General features: G+C 41.5%; 1 protein-coding gene across 1 annotated transcript in view; it reads left to right on the top strand.

The window, feature by feature from the left end:
- The first annotated feature begins 6,186 nt into the window (after positions 1-6,186).
- The window catches only part of RSPO3 (R-spondin 3), a 74,218-nt gene continuing 54,278 nt past the window's right edge, over positions 6,187-26,126 (top strand). The window contains exon 1 of the mRNA XM_061207401.1: positions 6,187-6,283. Coding sequence (XP_061063384.1) covers positions 6,187-6,283 — 97 coding nt within the window. The remainder of the gene's footprint in view (positions 6,284-26,126) is intronic.

Raw genomic sequence — 26,126 nt, 5'->3', positions numbered from 1 at the left:
GTCTCTGCTTCTTTGTCCAGCCTGGAGTCACTCATAGCAGGCACCATCAATATACATTTGTGGAATGAAGGGATGACTCATTTACCTTAGCTGCCACCCTTCACTACCCTTTCCAATAAAGTACCCTCACTCACCTATGGATTGTAAAAGACTGGTTTTAGACCTAGCAGGAAAAAATAAATATAAAGAATGACTTATTCAAAACAGCCTTAAAATCAACATTATCTTTTGCTACTGCTATATCCTGACTACCTTGCTCCTTCCCTTCCTATGTATCACCTTGTTGCTGATGCCTGGCTACAATTTTGAACATGAACTTCACTTTGCTCCTTGCCATTCTGATTCTAGTTTTTCCCTCTGGTTTAGCCCACAGCCATGCTCTGATGTCTGCTGTATGCCTGCTTCTTTACTTGCGAAGCCTTCCTGGCTTGTAACCCTGCAGCCTCCTCTATTTCCCTCCCCTTCACCCAACTCAGTTTTAATCAGAGTGCATTCCTCTGGAAAGGCCAGACGACATGGTAGAAAAAGCACTGGCTTTAAGTCAGATGACCTTGTTTCAAGACCCAGCTCTGACACTTATGTGTCACTTCAGGACCCCGCAAGAATTTTTTGGAAGATACTTTTAAAAAGGACTATTTATAATAGCACAAAGTGAAGGGAAACAACAGGAGATGTTAAGGCACCCAGGAACTAGCCATTTCCACTCCTAGGTAAAGAGGCAGGGAGAGTCAATGGTGTTATTGAAACCTGGTTAAGAACGAGGGCCACAGAAAAGGGGCTGCTTGACAGAGCTGTGGTCACCCCTAGGGATACAGCCATTTCCAGAATGATGCCGAAGAAGGGAGGGAGCAGAATCGCTCTTTCCTCCCATACTCTGATCTCCTGCTGGTGCCCTCACTGACTGAACTCAACCAGGAATCAGAGGAAGAAAGTTCTGGGGATTTGTCCATAGAAATCAACGTCCTGGGGGTCAGGGAAGGCAGAGAAAATAGATGTTGGGGTAATATAACCAGAATAGTTTCTATATAAGTTTAGGCAAGCAACTTTATCTTTCTGGCTTACGTTGTCTCATCTAGGAAACAATGTGTTTTGAGGCTGTTTTGAGATAACACATGCAAGAGCAACTGCAAAAAAGTTGCTCATTAAAATTATCCCTCATGTAGCCTTGCCCACGACATCTTATCAGACTTGTATGTCATCGACGACAGTAATCCTTCAGCCTAAGTCTGTGACCACAGCCACTCAAGCTTCACTGTTGACTTTCTGAAGCGTTTCCTGGGACAAAGGAGACATGGATATCAGTCTTCATCCAAAGATATGAGTAGGGAAAAGAAAGGACTAACACAGAATAAAAAGGAAAGGCCGCACTCAGTAAAATCCATGTTCCTTCCTCACCTACAATTCCTAAAAACAAAAGGAGATTGAGTAGTATCTCCATGAGGTGCAAAAGTCCTTTTCCCTAATCTCTATGGGCGTCTGCCCAGAATCCGAGGTTTAAAATGTGTTCCTCCTTGTCCCAAAGTCTAGAGACATCTAGACAGATTAAACTAGTCCTGGACCTAATTTGCCAGGCCAGCGTCATCTAGGATTCTTGTAAGGGTTTAGGCATTTCCAGAAAATCAACGCGTTTACAGGCAGATTTCTAAATCTGGACCTATTCAGTTAAACATAATTCCGTAAGTGAAAGATGTGATGTCACATAACTAGAAATAGCATTGACATTTGCAGTTACAAGTCTGTCTTTCTTTTTTGGATATATTGCCATTATTTTCAGAGCTGAAAGGGACTTTGGAGATGATTTACTTGAATTCCCTCATTTTTCAGATAAAGAAAGCTGAAACACAACAATAAATTCAGAACAAGGACTCACCTTGATCCCTAGATTTCTTGCCCTTCTTACCACAACACACAGCCTCTTTCTGTTAAAACTCTGTAGTCAAACAAAATTTTCTGAGGTAGTAAATAATTTATCTTAAGTACTACCAGATATTCACTTTTTAAATGAGCCCAGCAAAGAACTGATTCGTGAAAGTTTTTAAAAATAGGCACACCAGCCAGTGCTCACCACAATTTTATAAGTGTCCCATAACTTCATCTGGGAGGAAGAACATTCTTTCTTGTTGACAGAAAGTAATTCATCATGGGTCTTGATTTTCTCATGTTCTTAATGCTATATAACCATTTAATCATTTTTAAAATTGCTATAATAATTCTGTCTCCTTTATTTCTCTCTCTAAAAATAGTAGTTTCCTTCATCTACTCATTTCAATGGCTTTTAAATACTGCTGTCTGCTCTCTATTTCAGGGATGACTTCTAGCTGCATCAGTTACACAGACACCACCCGGAGGACCCTGCTTGACTTACTCACTCAGATGCCTCCAGATCTGAGTAACTGGAGAGTTGAGAATTTTCAGGATCTGCATGTTAGCTCTGTGGTATAATGACTGATGTCAGCCTGAACTTTGCCAAACATCTCTCATCACTACCAGTTATGTACCATTCCAAACTATTGGGCTTGCTCTCTCTTTCTGGAGCACAGCCCCCTTTCACATATTTGCAGTATGGATTCAACAATATGACAATCATTTTCTTTCCTTAAAGTGCCACTGCTGCAAGTGACAAAAATAACTTGTTACTGTTGTCACTGCCTGGTGGGGGAGGTAGAAAAAGGAGAGATGAGAAGTTGCCATAACTAGTCTGGATGTGTTTAACCCTCTATCTTTGTCCAAAACTATTCTATTCTCCTGGCCCGACTCAAACTCCTGGTTATCTAAACTCCCTTGGGACTTTGATGTTTTCTGGAGAAAAATAGCAAGCAAATGTTGACTTCTATGCTGAGCCTATGGTTTTTAACTTGCTTTAGGCTTGGGCCCTGGAATTCATTGGCAGCCACAGGCTTCTGTGAGCGCTGTTTTCTTGATTTAAAAAAAAAAAAAAAAAAAAAAAAGTGCTATGTTGCACAAAATAGGCCATGGCAAGCTTTCCATAAGCTGTAAGGACAGTCGAGGGACGCAAGGCTCAGCCAGGCAAGTAAATACACTTTTAATAGAACGGTAACATGGATCAGGAAAAAGTTATTCTAAAGCATAGTGTCAAGAGAGAAAGAATACACTCGCCGTTTATTTAATGTTTTCCTTATGTTTCCTCAGAGCAGCACTTATTCCTTGACAAGCTTTTCCTGCCCACTGCATCCAGTTCTTTTCTGGGATGGCTCAAGAACTGCAGCTTCTCACTGTGTGTGTTTATTTATTTACACGCCCATTCCTGTCCTCATCCAAACTAACATATGTCTGCACAACACACAGTGAAAAAAGTAAATTCTTTCTTCGTGTTTATTTCCCTGAACTTGTTCACCAAATTGCTTTTTTACATCCCCTTTTGCAATCTCATCCCATCCGGCTCAAGTATCCCGGATTAGAAAGGCCGTCTCTGGAGTCCTTTTCAAAGGGAGCCTCCCACAGCCTTTAAATCCCCCACGTTTTATGGTGCAGATATTCAGGATCTGAGGTATTAAGAAGGAAAGCAAAGCTGACTGAGACGGGCATAGAAAAGTAGAGTAGCTTCTTTTTTGGATAATCATTATTGGAATTGTCCTGTTGTCTGCAACTTTTCTGGTTCAAAGTAATAAACTCGGTCATTCTCAACTGGACATTATGCAACAGATAAAGGAAGGGAGTGTGTGTGTGATGTATGGAAAATACAGTTCCACCACAGAAACAGAAATCTTGCAAATGGGAATTTTTAATTAAGCCCCAAATCATAATCTTGATGGGTTGTTGTCTTCCCCATAATAAAGAACCTAAAGAAAACTATTCCTGCCTCCAAAATTCCAATACAGGTATACAAAGTAATAAATGATATTTAATTAAGGAATTCATATGGGAAGACCCAGTCTCTCAGATTCTAATTTTTAGCACCTTGACAGGAGTGCCTATTTCATGTTCCCTTCCTTTTGCTTCCAGGCCATTTCACCTCCTCAATCCTCACTTTTGGGATGTATAACAGCTACACCATTGACGTCTTCACAGACACAACAATTTGAAGCACTGCAAGCTTGAAAATGGAATGGCTAGACGCAATCACCTTTTTCTCTCCTCTCATTTATCAACACAAAAATTAAGGCAATCCGGTAATAGGGGTTACAAATAGATAAAAGAGAGAGAAATACAAATCTTAATTGTTCCTGCAAGGCTTTAGCTATTTTCTAAACCTAAATTATTTGAGCATAAGAATTAGCAAGGTGTCTTTGAATCAGGGACTTTTTTCAAAGCCACCTCTCAGAAGTCCGGGGCTGTGTAAAACTGTAATGCTGTAGAGTGCAGTCCTTGAGACAGTCTGTGTAATAGAACACATAGGACAGATTTATGTTAAAAATCACTTTGGGGGCTTGTGACTTTCAACTAAATACTTCTTCAGAAACTACTGGAAGCTCTTCGACTTGTGCTACTGGAGAAAAGAGGTGGGAAGCTACCACCGACTAATAAGAGCCAGGGTGTGTACCCCGCTCTGAAGGGCCGGCCCTCGGCTTTCCCACCCCGGGGTGGACCAACGAACCTTATTTTTCGCTGCCAAGGGCCCCTACCTGAACTTGGAACAGAAGGAAGTAGTGGACCCTCTCCTCTCCTCCCCAAGCGGGGAAAAATCTTTCCAAATCTCATTCCCAGTCCCCCAGATGAGAAACCAAATTGCACAAGAGATCTCGAGAAGATTTGAGAGACGGAGAGTGAGAGAGAGAGAGAGAGCGGCGCTGGGCGAGGGCAAGCAGACTGCGGAGGGAACTGCCTGAGGGGAGGAGGAATCTTCCAGAGGCTCAGCAAAGACTCCGTTTGGGAGAAAGTCGCAGCACAGTTGGATTTCCAAAGGTGTGTGAGCGCACACACCTCTGAGTCCCACCCGCTCCGGGCAGGTAACGGGCGGCCGACCTGACCACCAGTGCCCACTGAGCTTCCCCCGGACCACCCGCCCGGCGCCCAGCTGCAGCTACTTCTGCTGAAAGAAAGAAAGGAAAGGAGAAAAGCAACAGAGGAGGGGCTCAAGAAAGCTGGGAAGGAGTCCGCAGCCAGAAACCCTGCAGCGATCTGCCAAGGGGGCGAGAAGCGAGCTTCCCTGGGGCAGTGGTTGCGCGCCGGCGCCGGGAGTGGAGGCGCGAGGGAGCCGGGACGCGGGCCCCCGGGAGCGGGGTGCGCCCAGCCTGAGGCGGTTGAGACCGGCCGGCGTCGGGGGCGGGGAGGGGGGAGTCTCGCGGCCGCTGGACCGTCCACCTCCACGGTCCCAGCCCGAGCGCGCCCGCCTCTCCCCGCGACCGCGACCCTTCTGAAGAGGGGCTCTTCTGGGCACGCAGTGCCTCCCCCCACTCCCTCCGGCTCCTGTTCTCCCGCCTTCTTTGCAGTGTCCAGAGATGCTCCGCCGCAGACCCGGGACCCCTTAGGCGCCTCTTCCCGTCCCTCTGCCAAATCGCGACGCCTGTACTTTTCCAGCTCCCTCTTTCCCTCTTGAAATTGAAAGTTATTGAGGTCGCTCAGGGTTGTTGCTCCAGCAGTTTCCTTCCCCGCCCCCGAGCTCCCCCCGCCCCCAGGAGCCATCCCCCTCCCCTCCCCCCTCCCTCGCCCCGTCCCTCCCTCCCTCCCTCCCACCCACCCACCCTCTCGCCCTCCCTCCACCACTGGAGCGGCTCCTGCTCGCGAACAGCAGAAGCAGCTCGGGGTCTCTCCGCCGCCCCTTGGCCATGGCCGCGGTGCTGACGGCGCCCGCTCCCCTCCGCTCCCGGGGCCCCCGCCGCTGCCGCAGCAACCTCTAAGCCCAAGGGGCCGCCACCGTCGCCACCGCCCACCCGGATCCCGCCCGCGGCCGCCGCCGCCGCGCACCATGCTACCTGCGGCCGCCCTGGCGAGGCCGCTCGCTGCTTCTGGAACCCTCACTTGCGGCACTGACAGCCACCGTACGGGAGCCCCCGCAGCTCAGGGCTCGGACAGTTTGAAAGTACAGTAGTTGGTTTCCCTGACCACCCGACCCGCTTCGTTTGCCATCCCAGCTCGCCTATCGGATCTGAGTGGAGGAGTCCGCTGCTTGGATTCTCTCTTGCTCTCCATATACGCCTAACACCTACGTGTATTTCTAAAACATTCAATATTAATTAACAATCAAAAGAAAAAGGAGAAAAGGAAGGGAAATATTACTGGGTTACTATGCACTTGCGACTGATTTCTTGTTTTTTTATCATTTTGAACTTTTTGGAATACATCGGCAGCCAAAACGCCTCCCGGGGAAGGCGCCAGCGAAGAAGTAAGTGCAGGCTTTTTTACGCATTTGCTCCCTCCCGCCGCGTTCACCTGTCGGGTCGCTTTGCCTGTCCTGAGTCGGCTCCCAGAGGCAGCGGTCCTCCCACCCAGCACCCCACGCCTCGAGAGGAGGTAACAGTTTAGGCTCCTGTGTTGGCGTCTTTCACGCCTTTCTCTCCGCGCCCCTCTCTTCCCCCGCATCCTTCTGGGTGCCAGAGTCCGGCGGACCTGGCGCTAAGGTGGCTCCCGCACCCTCATAATTTCAGGTTCGCGGAAAAGTTCGACCCTTCGTTAGACTAGCTCGAGGGATTTGTGCTTTCCTCCCGAGACTTGGACGGGCGCCTCGAGCCCCCAGGCATCACGGACGCCCGGACGGCTGGATGCCCCTGACCACTGAGTTCCCGCCAGGGAAGGCGCGGCCGCGGCGCCCGCTCACCTTGCGTCGCCGCCTCGCTTGGGGAGACCTCGCAGGGTCCTCCCGCGGCGCTGGGGTCGCGAGGAACTCTCCCGCCCCTCGGGAAATGGCGAGCGAGCGCCTGCGCGGCCGCTATACCCCCAGCCACGCACGAGTGGAACCGAAGGGCGCGCGGGGCGCTCGGGGTTCGCGTGCCTGCGCGCTTAAGGAGACGCTCGGCGTCCCAGTACGGGGGATGTGAGGGCTGCCGAACCGGCCGCTGGGAGCTGGAGGTGCCAGGTTTCCAGTTACAATCTTGCCTGTCACGCGTGAGCGCTTCTACCGTCTCAGGCTCTTTCAAGTGGGTCCCCTGGGGCAAACACACACTGAGGGTGGGGTTCCCCTAAAGACAGGCTCGCCTCCTCGCTGCCCCTTATCCCGATTCCAGTTACTTGGAAGGTTGGCTTGTGAAGACTTCCTAGGACAGTGCCCTAGCTGGGATGAAACGGGCACCGCGCCCCGACCAGGGCACCCTCAACCCGGGTTGGTCTGTTTCAAGGTGGCGTCTTCCATAGATGAGGAGACAGACCCGAGAAAGGCACCTCTCCCTGCCCCTGGGTAGCCCGGCGCGCTGGCCGCTCCGCTCCGGCGTATGTGCAGGCGTGGGGCGTTCCTTCGCAGATAGAACCGAGGGCGACCCTGGCTCCAGCGTGGGGGTCGCTGGCGGGGACTGGGAGGGAGAAAACTTCCCGGGGCGCAGAGAGCGATGCTATTGCCTTGACCGACTCGGACCTCCGCCGCCCAGAAGCCAATGACGCTTGGCGGCGCCTGGTCCCGCGCGCAGAGCCACCTCGGATCGCTGGCCCGCGAAGCCCCTGGGGGCAAGCTCGGGTACAGCGCAGAGGACACAGCACAGTTTTGTGTGAGATGGAGATTTTAGTAATCGCTTCTCCGCCACTGTTTGTGCCCTGTCTCTGGACGTGAGGGACCCCTGAAAGCTCCCTTTGTGCCGCTTGCCTAGGGCAGACAAGGTTTGATTCACCTGAAAATTGCTTCTAAGAAACGCTGTACCAAAGCGCCAGGGGCTCCCGCCCGGCCTCAGCGCCTCTAGGATCGCGTAGCCAGGGGCAGAAGGGCCTAATCTAACCACGTCGGGGCATCCGATTTATTATGCTTGGCCTCTGGATGGTTGTATTCTTCGAAACTCCTCCACTCACCCTTTCACTCGAGACTTGCGGCCGCCTCCCAAAAGAAGTGGCTTGGAGCTCGAGACTTGCCCTCGTTTCTGGCAGTCCCCAGGTCCCCTTCTCGCAGAGTCCGGCCAGGGGAACTGATCGCAGGTCGGTGGGGAGAGAGAGGGATGCTGGGCACAAGCGCAGCCTCCTGCTTTCCATCCCTCTTCCAGACAGTGCCCACCCAGCGCCCATGGCCCACACCCTCCTTCACCCCACTGAGGACCCCAGGGCCAGGAGCCACACAATCGCAGGGGAGGGACGGGGTCCTGAGTGTCAGAGTGGTCTCCGATTGCAGTTTGGGGGCCCCTGTTTCTGATGGAAGACACCGGAAAGAAAGCTGGCCACCCATTCGTTCTCACTTCCCCCCAGCAAGGACAGCGGTGCAGGAAGCTGCCCAGTGGTGCTGCCCCAAGTCTTCTGGGAGCAGAGGGGGGATGGAGCACCCCTAGGCTCCGATTAGAGAGGATTTACAGAGTCCGAAGGCGAGCTGCTTTTTGATCTGCCTTAATCTTCTCAAGGCCAAGTCAAAGGCGCCCTCTTGTTGTGTAGTGGGGATGAGAAAGGGAGTGGGTGGAATTGTGTTGAAATTCCGATTGTTCTGTGGGTGTGGGGCCGGGAGAGAGCTCCCCTAGCAGGGGATGCTCCTTGCTCCTTCACACTTGAGTCTGCCTTTGCTCCTGGGGTTTGCTGATGCAATCCTGGGAGAGGGGCGACCCCTTGCGTTCTCCGAGGAGACAGAGGAGACTCTCTTGGCAGGTGCAGCATGGGGTTTGTTGTTGTTGTTGTTTGTTTGTTAGTTTTTGGGTTTTTTAGAATGGGGAAGGAGTAGAGGGTAAGGTCCAGAAAATCAAGGTCAAATTGCAGGTGTACAAACTCGTTTCTTTGGAAATCTCTGAAAAAAACGTTTTCTCAAATAGGGACTGGGAAAAAGTTGTTTAAATGAAAAATAAGGTAGTAGTCAAAGGTATTCTAGAAAGAAACGGTCTTTCCTATTTTTGCTTCAAGAGACAATTAAGGTATTTAACCTTTTGGCCTATAGATAAATAGCTCCACTCTCCTAAACTTTTAAATCTTAACTAATGATAGAAATTTGGGGTGTAAGAACTATTTTTCAGAGTTTTTAAAGCGGTCTCTTGAATGTTTTGGTAGAAAAGTTTCTTGCAAAAACATGTTCATTTGCAGTGTTAAATATTATCAAGTCTAAGGAACCATGGCTAATCCGCAGATAAAGCAGATACAGCTATCTATATCAGTAATCTCCTGTTTCCCTCAAGGAACTGCTATACCATTTATCTCTACTTTGTTGCAAACTAGTGATCCTGTTTCCTCTTATAGAAAAAATAACATTTTAAACAGGAGTTTTGTACTTTAAAAAAATATCTATTATGTTATGGATGAATAAATACTCAATAACTTTTTTACCTGCTCGGATTCATATACAGCTCCTAGAGTTGACTAAGTTGAATTTACTCAAGATAAAAATGAAATGCAATCCTTATTCAAAAATCCTCAACCAGAAATGTTTTCAGAGGATGTTAAATAAAGAATCCTGAATGGAGTTTTGAACTCATTTCCAGCTCAGCCTTTGCTGCTTGGTACAATCAGCTTCTGAATTCTAGCTTATCTGCTAATAAAAGTAAAGGTTATATGTGCCATAATAACCGCAGTACCTTACAATTGCACCACACTTTCACTTGAGTTATTCACTTGGGTCCCTAAATAGCCACTTGAAGTATAGAGGCAGGTATTAATATCCCCATTTTACAGGGAAAGAACCCAAAAAACAGAGGCTAAGTAACCTATACAAAGCCATACAGCTACTAAATGCAACTTATCTCCTGCTATTTATGCTATATGTTGGCCCATGTCAGAGAGAAGATGTCAGGCGTGTTAAATAATAAATCTGATGGTCTCAAAACCATCATTTATCCTATGTTTGTAGAATAAGCTGTTCTAATTGACTGGAAATTTTTGAACTGATATTTATATGTATTATACATTAATGACCAATGTCAAAGAGTTAAATACCTGATAGTGATAATGAAGCTTGCTAAATATAATATAATATTATTTAGTTATTAAGAAGACATTTTAGGATCATATTATGCCAGAAGACTATTGTGAGAAACATCAGATGCAATTGTAGTACCCTTTTTATTTGATGCCATCTATTAATTGGTTTTTAATTGCTTAGATTCCAGATAGATCCAGCTTTTGAAAAGCCATTGTAGGCATAATAATTACCAAGCACTCATTGCACAATCTATAAAACTTTTAAAATTCTTTCATAAAGATGTTTGAAATAAAGGAGTAAGAACATAAGAGAAATCATTTTAATGGTGATAAAATGAAAACCGATTTATTGGAATACAGTGGTCATTGCTCATGATACCATTTTGGATGTTAAGCCCTTCTTTGAGATTCTGATACACTCTTGATGATTACACAGCTAACCTGGAAAATAATAGGTTAACTACAAGACAGAAAAATCTTTCATTCTATTATGCATTTTGTCATATTAATTTTGAATGAAAGTGTATAGTTTGGATATTGGCTACAACGCATTTTTTCACCTGTCTACTTTTGTCACCAGTCTACCTTGTTTTTGAGTGAAACACTGTTTAATAGATGAAGATATGAGTAAAATTTGCTAAAGAAAGTATATTCTGCAACATATCATGTGATATCTGTATGAATCCAAGCCCCAAATTCAAACTCTTAGGCATTGATGGCAACATCTAAATATAAACAAAAGACACTTATTTTTGTGAAATCTAATTTAATCATCATTACACTATCAAAATTGTTTCTTAAAGTATCTCTTTGTTATACTATTTTAATTCTTTATTACGTCAATAAAAGGATTTTATTAAGAACATTAAGGATGATAATTTTTGAATATTGTCTTTTTAGTCCCAAGTTATTCTATGTAAAGTAATTGAGAATATAATAAGCATAAAATTGATTTAATGGCATTACTTCAATATTTTTACGCATGAAATATGAATGGTATTTTAACTTGCAAGTAGATAAGTTTTGTTGAATCATTTCTCCATTAAATATTTCCTGGAATTTAATATTCTACAAATTAGTTCCCCAGAAAGTGATGAATGGGAAATTACAGCATGTAGTTAAATTTGATTTTCAAGTTATTATGGGGAAACTCTTGCCACACTACTACAAAACAAGGGTATTAGTCATCTGATCATTTTAGTCTGTTTTAATCTGGACAGAGATCTCCAGATTGCTACTGAGTATCTCAAATATTTTCTAGTTAAATGGTTAATCTTTTTTAAAAAATGCAATAGTTCTTTTGAATTCTATATATTATTGATAGAATACTGTGTGTTGTCAGAAACCTTTGTAGAGTTAAGACCACATGATCCCTCTGCAATTATAAGAATGAACTATCAAAAAATAAAACTATTCCACATACAGCAATTTTCTAAATCATCTTTCCCCTCTTTATCTCTATCCAAATGTTTCATTTTGGACGTTGTCCTGACCTCTCTTCCCACTTCCTCACTATTCACTCTCCCCAGCCCCCAAAACATCCTTTTCCAAGCAGTGAATTCTTGAAATGCCATCAGAGTGGGTATTATGTTTCATGAAATGTAAGAATCAACTTTGGTTACCATTAGGAAAACATCATTCAGTTTTGAGAGCATGGTAAGGATCATGTAAGACAGTGTGTTGAAATTATATGTTTTACTTGGTTAAGACTATTTCTTCTCTGAACCGTGCATCATACACTGGCATTCTTTTGAGAATGATCATTTGAAAAAGTGTCGCATCATAAGTTATATAGATATTTTTTGCCTTGCTTTTGATTTTGAGGAAAAACGTGGGTTGCTTTCTTGATTGTGAATTTTTTCTTAAGGTTTAAAATGATTCGATTATCTTAAAATTTACCATTTGTTGGCCAACCTAGTAAGTTTGAAATGCTTTGCAGTTATACCTTAACAAAACATATAAAGTATAAAATACACATCTGTAAAAGACGCTACCCATTTTTTCTATTTGTTTAATTCTGTCCATCAGATCTTTCCATTCAGGACTATTACTAGCATTCCGACTAAAGTACTTACCCAGCAATGCTGAAAAGGATGGAATGTTCCATTCTCAAGGATTGTCAGGGTGCTGAGGATGCCATTGAGTGCTAAGAAATCCCATTTTCTGCTCCAAAGATGTTTCAACAACATGCAACTTTTAGGCAAAATACCTGAATTCTTTTTACATTTAAAAAGTTTGAATAATTTCAAAAACTCATTTAAAAAAAACATGGCTGCAGGTGCCTCTTCTCTGATAATATTTCTGCCTTATTTATATTCTTGGCGAGGTAACTAGGTAACTGGGTAACCTAGGTAACTAGGTCTAGTTACCGTCTGCTGTCACTAAAACTGTTCTGGAAGTTTTTAGGGAAAATTCAATGGTACTAAAGGAGATGATTGCCCAATTAAATACATATTTAATGGCCTTTAACTGCTTTTATGCTTTATGCCTTATGCAAGTATCTAACCCAGTCTTCAAAATACTACCTTATTAGGTTTCCATCTGACCTTTAAGAATTTGATGGATAGCAGCAAACATCATAAAATCATGGTACAGACTGAGACCTAAGAAGTCATTGAAGGAGAATTCCCAGTGTATGTTGAGAAAAGTAGGCTAAGAAGTAGAAGACCTGGGTTCTACGTCTAGCACTGCTAGTAATATCTGAATAACCCAGACGAGTCCCTTTACTACACTAAGCTGCAGTTCCTCATCTGTGAAGTGAGGTAATTGGTTAAAAATTTAGATCTAAGCAATTCTTATAGGTTCTTCAACTTTTAATCTTTTGGTATAAGAACATGAACCAGGAGTAGCGAGTTAGTTCTTCTAAACTTAGTTGTTTTATTCAACCAAGTTTAGTGGATGAAGATTAAGAGTACAAACAGGGACTTCCCTGGTGGTCCAGTGGTTAAGAATCCACCTTCCAATGCAGGGGATGCCAGTTCAATCCCTGGTCGGGGAACTAAGATCCCACATGCTGCGGGGCAACTAAGCCCTCAGTCCGCAACTAGAGAAGCCCGCGCGCCACAATGAAGAGCCCGTGTGCAGCAACGAAAGATCCCATGTGCAGCAAATAAGACACGATGCAGCCATTAAATAAATAAATAAATAAATAAATAAATAAATAAAGAGAGGCGGAAAGAGGTCATCTTAAAAAAAAAAAAGAATACAAACAAATATAAGTATTCACTTATTATAAGTAAATCCATCATATAAAGATTAATAAGTAACTTATCAACATAGAGACTGAATTAATTATGGTATTCCTCACCCATCGCAATATCTAGTGCCTGAAAACCATAGCCATAGCGTCAATCCACATACTCCATTTTTGGCAAGTCCGTTTTGTCCTTGGACTTAGAGTCACAGGGAGCTGGTTTGGAATCCCAGCTAGAGAGATGCATCAGAACTCCCCTACCATGACAGGAGTTTAGAAGTGGCCCTGTGATGGGATGGAAGCGGCAATTACAAAGGCCCAGGTTTAAGCTTATAAGACCCTGTGCTATGACAGTGACTGATTGAGCACGAGAGTGCATATGAAGGGAAAAGAGGAAGAGAGCCATACTTGGCACTAAACTTTGGCTTATAAGGACTCATGTCTGGGTGAAAAACAATTATCTCTATCTTTTTGATTAGAGATAATCAAAAAGAACAGGAAAGTAAGACAAGCAGATTTGTTAGGAAACTTATTTTCCTTTTGCGCTGTCTTTGAGGGCCAGCAGGGCATTTAGTAACTCTGAATCAAAGTTGCAGAGAGTTTCAGGAGCTGAAGATAAGCATTTTTGAGTTACTCCCATAAAAGGGATAGTTGAATACATGTGATAAAAATCTGGCAGTGTCTTGTTTATTGTTATTAAAATGTTTGCTGTGCTAACATTGAGACTCACTCTTACTGGTAGTATCAAAATAAGATGAATTACATTAAGGTACTTTGTCTATAGAATCTAATGTATCATTTTCAACTGTGGTTTCTCATTTTTATAGCCCTTTTTGTGCTGCATAAGAAAATGGTCACTGGTATCAGGAGCGGTAATTTTACGTTGCCAAGTCTTCCACTTGAAATCATACTTGGAAGTCTCATCACCTGTGGAACGATATTCCTTTGCCACAGGATCTTAGGAGACCTGAAAAACTTTATAGTAAGGAAAGATGATTTTCCTTAAGGTGTAAAAATGATTTTTTATATCGTTCCACTTGGATCTAGCATCTACTCATAGCATTCTACTTTCAAGCAGATTTCTCAACAAAGTGTGCTCTCTTAAAATAAGAAATTCTCAGGATGGAATGAAATTTGAAGGAATTCAGTCCATCTATATAATACGTGAACTACTTCTGCAATATCCCCACCGAGTAATTGTCTAGCCTCAGTAACAACCAGGTTCCATGCCCTCTCTTGCTTCTTCTAGGCAAGTTGGGTCTTCTGGATCAGGAAGCAGGTTATATTTTCTAGTGGTCTGTTCTCCTACTTCTCTTCTGAGCACTTGGCTGGGGCATGGGATTACATTTAGTCACCTTAAAACATCTTTCTAAAATGAATACATAATAATTCAATGCACTATATTCACTCCCAAAAATTGTCCTTAGAAAACTAGCTGGTAAGCATATTTATAATTATACCCCAATACAAAGCACATTCCTGAGAGTAAGTGGTAAAGCAGCCCCCATTTTATAACCACATAATACAAACCACCACCACACAATATAAAATAACAGAATTTGTGAAATGCTTATTTTAGAACACTATTTTCTTAACATATGCTTGATAAGCTGGTAAGAAAAAGTGTCGCTAGTTTCTCATTGTTAGGTACCCTCATACAATGGGACCTCACATATGTGAACACACAGTCATCTCGACAAAGACTGTCATATAAGAAGAGACAGTATCAGCCACATTTAGATGATAAGAAAGAGGTACCATAGTTCTCAGAACCACTGTTATATTCACATACATTCTATCTTCATATGCATTTATATTTATATGTTAAAGTGAGTATTGTGATAATGATTATCGTTTAAATAGCTGCCGTGTTTTAATCACCTGTGAGTGCCAGACTCTGTCCTTGATGTTTTTGCAAATATTATCTCAATTAGTCCTCACACTTACCTTGTAAGGCAGGTGCCAGTAGTCCTATATCAGTCGCCTGAGGTCATTCAACAAAGATGTGGTGGACCTGGGATTCCAGCCCAGGACTGACTCCAAAACCCATGTCCTTCCTTGATTTTTTCATGTCACTTCAACTATTGGGATTGGTACTTGAAGCAATCATGGGGGTGTTTTCTCAACCGCTACCCCACTTTTTCTTTCCTTTACTCTCTTTGCTCATTATCTCTTCCTCCTCATTTAACAAACCACAAGTCTTCTTCAAACATTTACTCTAGAGGTTGCATCTGGTACTCTAATACTCCTTCCCACATCTCTCTCTTTTCTCTGTCCTTTTTCCTCTCTTTCCTTAAACCTGCCCTATTGATGGTTTTTAAACATAGAAAGTTGCTGATTTTTTTTTCATTAGAAGCAATAGAATAGCACAGTTTATATGAAATCATCTTAAGATTATTCTTCCCATCTATGGTGCGCAATTCCAAGAGAAGACTAACTAAGGCATGAGAATGTGGGCAAAATCTATAATTTTGCAGTTAAATATCAAAATCCTTCTCTGTAATTTATAACCACAATAGATATTTCACTGGCTAGTTTTTGCTGTCCAGAAAAGTTATCTTTATGGTGCTTCATAAAATCTCTTATTTATATTACTTTTACTATGAGCATTAACAGTAACCTCCACTCCGAATTCTTGCTTTATGGATCTTGGTACAGTGATTTTTCAACCCTGATTTCCAATCAGAATCACGTGGGGATCTTAAAAAAAAAAGCCAGACTCTATCTTAGACCAAATGAAGCAATCTCTGGGGATGGGGCCTGGACATCTGCATTTTCAAAAGTAGTCCTGGTGATTCTAAGGTACAGCCAAGACTGAGAAGTACCACTGGACCCTTAATTCAAGGATAACTCTTACAGCTAAGCAACTGTTGAAAACAATGCCAGTTTCATGAGAGTTTGACAGAAAAAATAGGCTTGTGTGGCGTATGATAAGAGATGAGATATGTGTCGTTTGAACAGATAGTAGTTTAAAATATAAAGCAGTCTGATAGCCCCAGATTGTTGATCAGTTGAGTACTGTTTAACTTGTGGCACTGACTGGTGCACACAAGACCATCTGACTGAGAATTGTCTCAGCCAGAGGGTCTAAGAAGACATAGCAGAGTGCACACAGTAGAACATGATGGTGAGTTTAACAGATACTGCTGCTGTTTTCACAGCTAAGAACCCTGCTGCTAGGAGAGGTGCGATCAGGAGTGAGGGTGCTTGCTGCTGAACTATACCAGGGGTTAGGGAGGCAGTGAATAGAAGATGAGGTATCAGCCATACCCCCAATTTTTTTTTCAAAGCTACATAATCATAAACAACTGTTTTCATGTCTTACCAGATGACGGTGCCCTAGAGTCCTCTTTGTTTTCAGGAAAAATGAAATGGTTAGAAAACAGCCTCTAATAAGAAATAAACATCCTTTTCTTTTATGGTTTCTACAATTACTGACTAACTTTATATTGACTACTGGTGATCAGTAAAACTACTATAAATAGCATAGTTGTAACTCTATCTTAATGGGTTAAGTTTTGCAGTAGGTTGTTTATTCTTGAACTTACTGTTCTTACTTCTCTCCTAATGTGCTCTTCTTTAAGTGGTTATCTTCATTAAATCTTGTTTATTATTCTTTTCTAGTCCATGAACGATGTTCAAACCTTGCCATAAACCAGGGAAAGCTCCATGTAAAAGTGAGGTGGAAGTCTGGGCTTCCTGTCAGACTTAATTCTGTTTGTTAAGGGGGCTCCTTGGGAGAATTTGGGTTCCAGTGAGTCACTAGGCCAAATCCCAATAACCACAATTGCCAAAAGTAATTAGACTGAGGAAAGCCAGGCTTTTGGGGAGGAGGGTCATCACAGCACGCTTGAGCCATTGCTCCGTGGTCAGACCTAGTTACTTGTCCCTAGGGAATGGGAGCAATCATGAGTTACAGAGAGCAGGAAACCCACCAGAAAACAATGCTTTTCCACCAATTTTTTTTTTCCTCAATAGGTTATTCATCCTAAGCATGCAAGAGATGGAAATGTGCCGCCAGTATACGTGCGCAGTGCAAATCACCGTCATCTTATAAACCACCTTGTCTGCCTGCATGAGGGCAAACGCACACATACAGAACTCCTGCTGTCATCACTGCAAGTTCTCCTCCTCCCTTCCTGAGTAGATAAAAAGAACCCAAGGAATGTAGTCTGAGTCTTTGTACAAGAGGTGTCTGATTAGGATGGGAAGGGAAGGGGGAAAGGATCTTTGTAAACATCCTAAGGTCAATTTAGATATAATATTCCTGACGTAACATTTGGAAATAAGAAAATAGTAGTATATTGCACAGGACAGGAGCTCTAAAGCCTCTAGATCTAGGAAAAGGCCAAGAGCAAGCTTAGGATTTCTTTTACTGAAAACAATACCATTTTGAAATACGGTGCTGTAAGCAGCTAAATCAAAATTATTAAGAACCAAGCAGTGCTTTGATTTTAAGCTTTCAATATGCTAGAAATTAGAAGATTGTTAAGCCTTTCTATAGGAAAATATTCAAGTAGCACAAATATATCTATGCTTAATAACCTCAGTGAAAGTTCACCTTTGAAACTATTGACACTGCCTCAAATACCCAGCAAGGTTACTCTGTCACCTCATGTGCTGGATCTTTAATTGAACAAAGTCACAGAGTTCCCACTGTCCTTAATGTGGTAAGTTTCACATTCTCTTATGATTCAGAATGACGTCAGTATATTTTAGTACTCCTATGACCTTAGACCTTAGACGCCTGTGACCTTAGACTCTCTTTGTTTAAACATGTGGATGGGTGATATTGCTTATTTTAAATCCACAGAAAGGCACGCAGTCAGATTCTTATTCTGGCCAGCCTTCTGTGGCAACTGGCAATCTCCAGGTAACACTGGGCAAATAAACCCTGACCTCATGCCCTGTGTACATCAAAGAGTTATAATGATCTGCTATCAATATGATATTACCAGTTTAGTGGAATCATATATTTGATTTTATTTGGTCTTAAATTGACCATGAGCTGATTGAAGAATTGAAGAATCTTAACTTTTGGAAATTTAGCAGCAAAACGGTGACCTTGCATTTACTTGTATCACTCACTACCTTTTGATGGCATGTAGTTCCTGCCATGCAATACAGAAGACGTAGACAAGTGCTGCTTGGCCACAAACTAAATGAGCACATACTGAGCTGCTGAAGATTTGTTTCGTACAGAATTCAGTCTTGTTTTCCAATTTATGAGCAATTTGTTGATGTAAGTTTAACAGGACCCTCATTACTGTTTGGTAACAAGAAATAAAGCCTGAAGGCGGTATCCTTAGCCCCTCTGGCCTCAATTCACAGACTCATTTCATGCCACCCTCAAGATGTTAACTCTTAGCCCTCTCCACAAGGACTAGTATAATTTAAAAGGGGCAGTCTCTCCTATAGCATATTTCTAAGACATCCATCCAACATTCCATTTCTGTCCAGAGCTTGATGTAAATCCAAACTTTTAACATAGATCAGTGGGATTCCCTTGGAAGCCAATCAGACTTGCAAGATCATGTCGATGCATCCTTGGCCCTAGTACAATCAATAGCATGTGCCCTTCTACCTAGCACTGAGCCTCCAGGGTGCAGCCCTGATTCATGTGTGTTTTCAGACTTGTGAGCATTATGTGCCCATACCTCAATGTTTAATTTCTAATAGAATAAGGGAGATTTCCAACCAGAGTAGGTCCAGACCATTTCAGGCTACTTCTACCGTTTTCAGTACCCATGTGGACACCTCATTGACGTTCTAGGAATTCATCATGAACTGTTTGCCTCTGAACTTAATATCTTGCCCATACTATAAATGGAGAGCTTACAAACCCAGAAATCTTTGTGTAATCATTTTTTAACCAAACTACTTAATTCACAGACTTTGGGGCAGAAGTACCATCGTTCATCAGATAAGAACACATTTCAAATGAAAATTGCCAAGATTTTCCAATGCAGGATATTTTCTCTACCCTTCCTAGCCCGAACTTACTTTCTCATCCACTCCTCAAATTCTAAACCACTACTAAGATGAGTCGAACAGCCTTAATTTTAGGCTCTTCCAAAGAAAAAACAAACCCACAGACAGCCGAGTTAATTTATGAAACACTGCTGCATTTATCTTGGCATTTATCTTGGCAGATTTCACGTCTCTCCTGTCTAACTTTTGCATGCTGACTCTCTCGCTCAGCAATTCATGGAAGAAACAAGTCATTTCTATATATTAAGCACCTTGAGGGCCACTGCGTAGAATGATTTCAGTGTTCCTTCACATTTCCTATACAAGTTTCTTTCCTCATATACAATTTATTTGCTGGGTCTCTGAAACCGAATCCATCCCTTTACTTTAAACCTGAAGCAAATGGAGAGCCATTTTTATAAGAGCAATAAACGAAAGTGGCTGTTCAGATACTTTACTTGAATTTGTCTACACACTGAAGTACCTTTTTGTTAATACAGACCCTTCATATTCTAGCAAGCAGCTTCCTGAAAATCTAGGGCTGCTTAAAATTATACGACCAGGAACCAGGAGTCTCCCCTTCCCCCCACACCAGCCCCTGCTCCTGGGAGTATGCCAGCAGTTTTGCAGGATTCATTCTGACAACTGTTCTGGTGTAAATATTTAGAGAAATCCTTTCCATTAGAGATGAAACAAAGTGTAAGTAACTGTTTCCAAAAGATATATCTTATTAATGTTTGCAACAACAGGCCTTATGCTATCTGATGCACAGATTCCAATATTGTACACTGGAGAAAAGACTAAGGGAAAAAAGAATCCAGATAGGAAGTAGATTGAACTCTGTGTAACCTGAACTGAAAAATATTATATGTTATCACCAGAGAGATGACATGTTTTAATGTGCACAGAATGTAGGGGAAATGAGTTAAATTAAATTGAAAATAGTAAAAATTGGCTACTAGTGTTTTAATGGTTTAATAAAAAGTGAGGGGCAGTTACAGATTTTTCTATCACCCTGTCAGTTCAGTGTAGCTCTTAGCTATTTCTCCATATTCCCAACAAAATGAAGTAATACATCTGAGATCCTATCTGGTGTAAGTTCTGGTTTCTGTGTTGTTATTCAAGAACTATTAAAAGGGATAATAGCTAAGCTCTAATACTTGTATCAAATATCACTTGTTAAAACAGGGTGGTAACCTAGCCTCAAGGGGTGGAAGCGCACCAGTGTTCCACTTCTGCACTTTCCTGTTTGCATGGCATTTTCAAGTGTTTTATATACTAGGGGATTACACAGCTAAGTCATTTAAAACATCGGAGGCTTCATTGACTGAATTTCAAATTAATTCTACTATATTGATGATTACTGTGATACTTGACTAGAAAAGGTATACATCCTTTACACTACTTATTGTTTCCTCCTTCGCTTGATGATTTAAGGCCTACACTAAAATATAAAAAGCCAAGAATTTTAATTCAGTTTCTTTATTGATAAGTCACAATCTAAGATTTCTCATTAGTATATGTAGTTTTTTCTTCTTTACAGGAGTCAGATTTTTCTTTTTACTTTACATAGAATCTTTTTTCTGCTGAAAAGCATTTTAGAGAAAAGATGCTATATAAATAATGTTGTTAAAATATCTACAATGGGATTTTATTCCTCCTTGTTTTGCTTCTAACTTATAGTGACAACCATTCACTGCTGAGTCTCCAGTTGGATCCCACTTGAATCCTATATTTGTTGATGATTTTGCAAAGAAAATAAAAAGAGATTTAAGGGAGATGACATGGAAACTTCATAAACTTCATTGTGGGAGAATAACATCTTTCTCGTTGCCTTTTTAGAATCTTGATCTTTTTGAGTTTGGACTATAGCTAGAGAAATGCGACATTAGAGGGTAGGTGGGTTGATTTCTAATTAACACTCTGCTGTATAATTTAGACAAATCATTTAGTCTGTGATTCAGTTGCATCCACTATAAAATCTGACTCTTAAACTTTCATTTATTTGAAAGCAAGAGACTGATCTTGAAGTCCCTGCAACAGTAAGATCAAAGAGCTTTCCCTTTCCTTCTTGTAGCATGCTCTATCCTTAGACAACTATCTGTCAAAACTTCAAGAATGTGGAGTTAGAGCTTGAATTCAAAAGCATGAGATTTTCTTTGTACTTTCATGGAGTTTTTTAGATCATATTTTTAAAAAGCTCACAAATGAAAAAGAAGTTCTGTTGGGGGGGAAGTACAGGGAAAATTGAAATTAAACTTAGCCTAAAATAACATAAATTCATTCATTCATTCAACAGCTATTTATTGGACATTTAGTATGTGCCAAGATTACAAAAGTGAACAAAACACACGTGATTTGTAGCATGTCACAGTCGTTAAGGAAAAAAAAAACAAACCATGAAACCAGAATTAAACAGTATTTGGCCTAAGATAAGTGAAAACTGTTAGGCACTCTTTCTAAGCTGTATAACTTTTCTTTTTAAGTCTTGTTTAAATAGAACTGGAAATCAGATTGTTTACAAATAAGCTTAATGAACACCCAGATTTTTCTCTGGAAAACAAGGATACTAGACATCATGTGGGGAAGACGCAGGAAGGTAGAGGAAAGATCAACTGAAAACACTGGAATTTATTGGGCCTCCCAGTATTTTCTTGCTTGAAAATTTATGACCGATGAATAGGAGTCATGGCTTAGCATGACGTTTGTGACAATCATAGGAAGTTTGCTATGCAAACTATAAACGTGGTTGGCATTGTTAGGTAAAGCTTGTAATGGAGCGGCATGGTTTAGCTGAGCGAATTTCCTTTTTTGGCACTGAATAATTTCTATAGTTGAACTTTCACACTAGTTCATTAACTGGAATTACTTTTATCAAACAAACATTAAAATATTGTATGTTTAAACATTAGTGCATTTTTGTCCATCTCTCAGAGGCATTTTTCAAACCTTTTATGGTAACCCTTGACCACTACATGGAACATACAATCCGATCTACTTAAAGCACCAGTTTGGCAAATGCATGTCAACAAGTTATTTGGATTTCTTATGTGATCTTTCCTAACATCAATTGAAAGCTTTAAATGTCAGTTGCCAGAATTCAGAGCCTTGAAAATAATATGATCCAGCTCTTTTCTGTATGTTATTACTAACTTGTGAAGGATTTTGCATAAGGAGAGGTGACTATCAGGTGTTTTTATATATGTTATCTCATGTAGCCTTCACACCAATCTCGTGATATATAGTTAACTATTTTAGAAATGAAGAAACTGAGGCTTTAATTAGGAAACGGATCAAAATGACCTAGTCAGAAAGGGTAGAATTAAGTGTATACCCAGATCTTATGGCCTAAAGCACAGCTTTCCCCATTACACTCTGCTTTTCATTAAGCCCATTAATGGAGAAGGCCAAAGGAGGTTTAAATGAGGGAAATTCTCTTTCTGCTACTGAGACAGAACTACTGATGCCTCCTTAGACAAGAGAGTAAACTGGGCTAATTGACAGAAGTGGTTAGTTGCGAAGTATAATGAGAAGCCTTTAAACAGTTGTTAAAGCAGGGGCCTGATAAGATCACAACTACTGTTCTTAAAAGTTCACTGTAATTGCTCAATGGGAGCAGAAGTGGGGGTAGGAAATGCAAAGATGTGAGCTCTGTTCATAGGAAAGGGTGATTGATGAGGGTGGGGAGGGCACCCGGCTCTCTGGCTTCAGCCAATGAATGGTGCCATTTACTGAAATAGAAAATACTAGAGAAAGAGCCATGTGGATTAGGTGTACAACATGTTTTATTTTATTTTATTTTTTTATAAATTTATTTATTTATTTATTTTTGGCTGCGTTGGGTCTTCATTGCCATGCGCGGGCTTCCTCCAGTTACGGCGAGCGGGGGCTACTGTTTGTTGCAGTGCACGGGCTTCTCATTGCAGTGGCTTCTCTCGTTGCGGACCATGAGCTCTAGGCGCATGGGCTTCAGTAGTTGTAGCACGAGGGCTCAGTAGTTGTGGCACACGGGCTTAGTTGCTCCGCGGCATGTGGGATCTTCCCGAACCAGGGATCGAACCCATGTCCCCTGCACTGGCAGGCAGATTCTTAACCACTGCGCCACCAGGGAAGTCCTACAGCATGTTTTAATATCTAGGAAGATTGCAGGGAATAATGCATGCAGCATAATTACCTCACGTAACTGAGGAGGAAAAAGAGAGGCAGAGAAGTGAATTATTTGACTGAAGTCACTTTGCAGTGGAGCCAAGAGTAGAAACAACTCCTGTGGCCATTCTGTAACACCAGACACCACATGGCAGATGGTGTCAAGGACTGACGTTCCAGAGAAGTGCTCTGTGGATCTTCTGGCAATCTGATTTCTTATTTGTTTAATTAACGGTCGTTTCAAAGAGAATTATTTGTTCACTGGATATTTATTTCACAATCTTTTCATTTTCTTACTCCATGAGATCTAAACATTAAAAAGTTTCTATAACCTGTTGTCCTAGTCTAACAAGACTTACAATAGGGCACAATTTTTAAAAAACAAACCAATTATACATACTCTCATCAAATACAGTTGTCAGTTTCCTCATCAAATATATTCTTATTCTATTCCTGGGAATGGTTAGGTTCAGATCTGGCCCTGAGATGGTAAAGTACCATTATGCCCATTATTAACAATAACATATCAATATAATTTTGTACAGCTTATAAACACATGCACATTTGTACGCATATTTGTCTTACAAGTTCATGGCCATTCCTGCATTACCAGAATCGCCATTCATCTCCTGTGAAGTTCCTACTATTAGTTTAATTTCTTTGAGTTTGACAATAAAGGCATGTAAATTAGGGGAAATCTTTGTTATGGATGAGATGATTCTTATTGGCTGACAGGGTGAATTGGTGGCTCTTTAAGGTTCTTTCCCATTTAAATACCCATGTGTGAACTCATCCTGGAAGGTGGGGTGGGGGAAATTCCAAGGGAAAAGGGTACCAAATAAGCTATTTTAAAGACAGAACAGAAATGCTTTTAAATCTAAGAATAAAATTCTAAGCCCATGGCTCCCCTGATAGTCCTTATAAGCTAAAATAAATTAAAAATAAAGATTCATAGTGATACATTATTTTATAAAATATTAAGGAAAACAGCTTTCCCATTTTGCTATTTTACTATAATCATTTATTTTTGTTATATATTGGGTAATGAATTAGGATCTTGAAATTTGCTCCCTGATTAATATTCTGGTGATACAGTATCCAAAGTAACATGCCTATAGAGGGTATGATGGAAGATGAACCAAGTTGGATCTCTTTTTGTTACTAAAGATTTGGCTGCATAGTCTCAATGTAGAGTGATCATTATCATGGACCACAGGAACATTTATTTTATCCAGTGAGGAAGATGGAAAATCAGAGGAATAACAGTCAGGTGTCTCTGCTCCTACTCTGGGCAAGATTCATGACTAACTTTCCAGGACCTGTCTCCACAATGACTAATCACGAGGAAATGAACATCAGGGAATGATCTTAAACACTGGAAATGTAATGGGATATTGATGCTGTAAGAAATCACGCTTAGCTTCAGCATTTTAGTTCTCTTTGGTTTTGGAGAACTCTTAGATTCCATACCTAAATGCGTGCACACTCAGGTGTAATGATTGAACTGCCGGGTTGCAAGCATTCCCCCCAACTTTGTTTTCTGAACTCCTATTATGCATGAACAGCTTTTCCTAAAGTCCCATCACCTTTCAAAACCATGACGTTTCCTTGTTATCGGCACAGCCAACTCCTTGGCCCGCTATTCATGTGCCTTATGTTTAGTCTTAACTTTCTCTCCCCTGTAATCCTCTCCATAAATTTCACATTCCAGTAAAACCAAAAAAAAAAAAAAAACAAAACAAAACCCTGAAAAGTGCCACTAATGCTAGGTGATCCTTGTCAAGGCACCAAAACTCCATAAGCCTCAGCTTTTGTTTTTGGGGGGTTTGGGTTTTTTTTAATAAAATGAAGGGGTTTAGGGTTTTATTCTTTATGATGCATTATGAACCTGTTAATGTGCCTTGTCCTGGGCTATGTGTTTGGGATACAGAAGGGAGATAAGACAAGTCCAAGCCCCAGGACCTCAAAATAAAAGAATCATTTTCACCTGCTTTTCTCCCTCCCTCAATCACCTATCCTTCTAGTTTGATATCTGGATTCCCTTATCTCAGTTAACCACATCATTGTATGCCTGGTCTCCCAAGTTAGAAACCCCCAACTCAACATTTATTACTCTTTCATTTTCCCATTGAAAATTGATTGTCAAATCCTGTCAATCCTGTCCAGTCTTCTTTGAAAATAACTTTAAAATCCATGCTCTCTTTTTGCATCCCATTAATACTATTCTAATTCAGCTAACAGCAATGCCAGGTACAGAACAAAACATCCTATTGACTCTCTCAACTTTTAGCCTCTCCTTCCCAGTGATTCTTTTCTCCACCATCAGAGAGGATTTACTTAGAACCAAATTAGATCATGTCACTGATTTGTCCATAAACAGTTCATCCAAATTATGTGTAAGATTAAATTCAAATCCCCACCCAGTTTCTCCTTATTTCTCAATATCCAGCTCAAATGTCAGGTCTCCCAAGTAGGTGTTTCCAGGTGGTTAGTTGTTTCCTTTCTCCCTGACCTTGTACACAGTGTTTACCACGCTGGCTTGACCTTGTTTATAGTCTCTAGCCATACTTGGAACTCCTAGGTCTTATCCATCTTTTCATCCAAAGCACCAAGCATTGTTTGACAAACGGTCTGAAGGAAAACAGAAAGCATATTGGGTGTGCTCTATGGTAGTAGAACTTTCTGAAAGACAGATTAACGTTCACTGTGGGAGGTGTTTTAAGATGTTCAATATGAGGGGATGCAGTAAAATAATTATGTTGGCTGCCCCCAAATATCATAAGATTTGTTTTACTAAACATGATTAAATAGACTGTTCTGGGGAAGCTGTTTGAACTAAATCCCTCTAAAGTTCCAAAGGTTTATGATTCTATCAGCTGGAAGCTAATTAACTGTG

This window comes from Eubalaena glacialis, chromosome 12, assembly GCF_028564815.1.
Source record: "Eubalaena glacialis isolate mEubGla1 chromosome 12, mEubGla1.1.hap2.+ XY, whole genome shotgun sequence".
NCBI classification, from domain to species: Eukaryota; Metazoa; Chordata; class Mammalia; order Artiodactyla; family Balaenidae; genus Eubalaena; species Eubalaena glacialis.
Note: the sequence above shows the minus strand (reverse complement) of the source record. Positions and strands in the feature narration are given on the sequence as shown.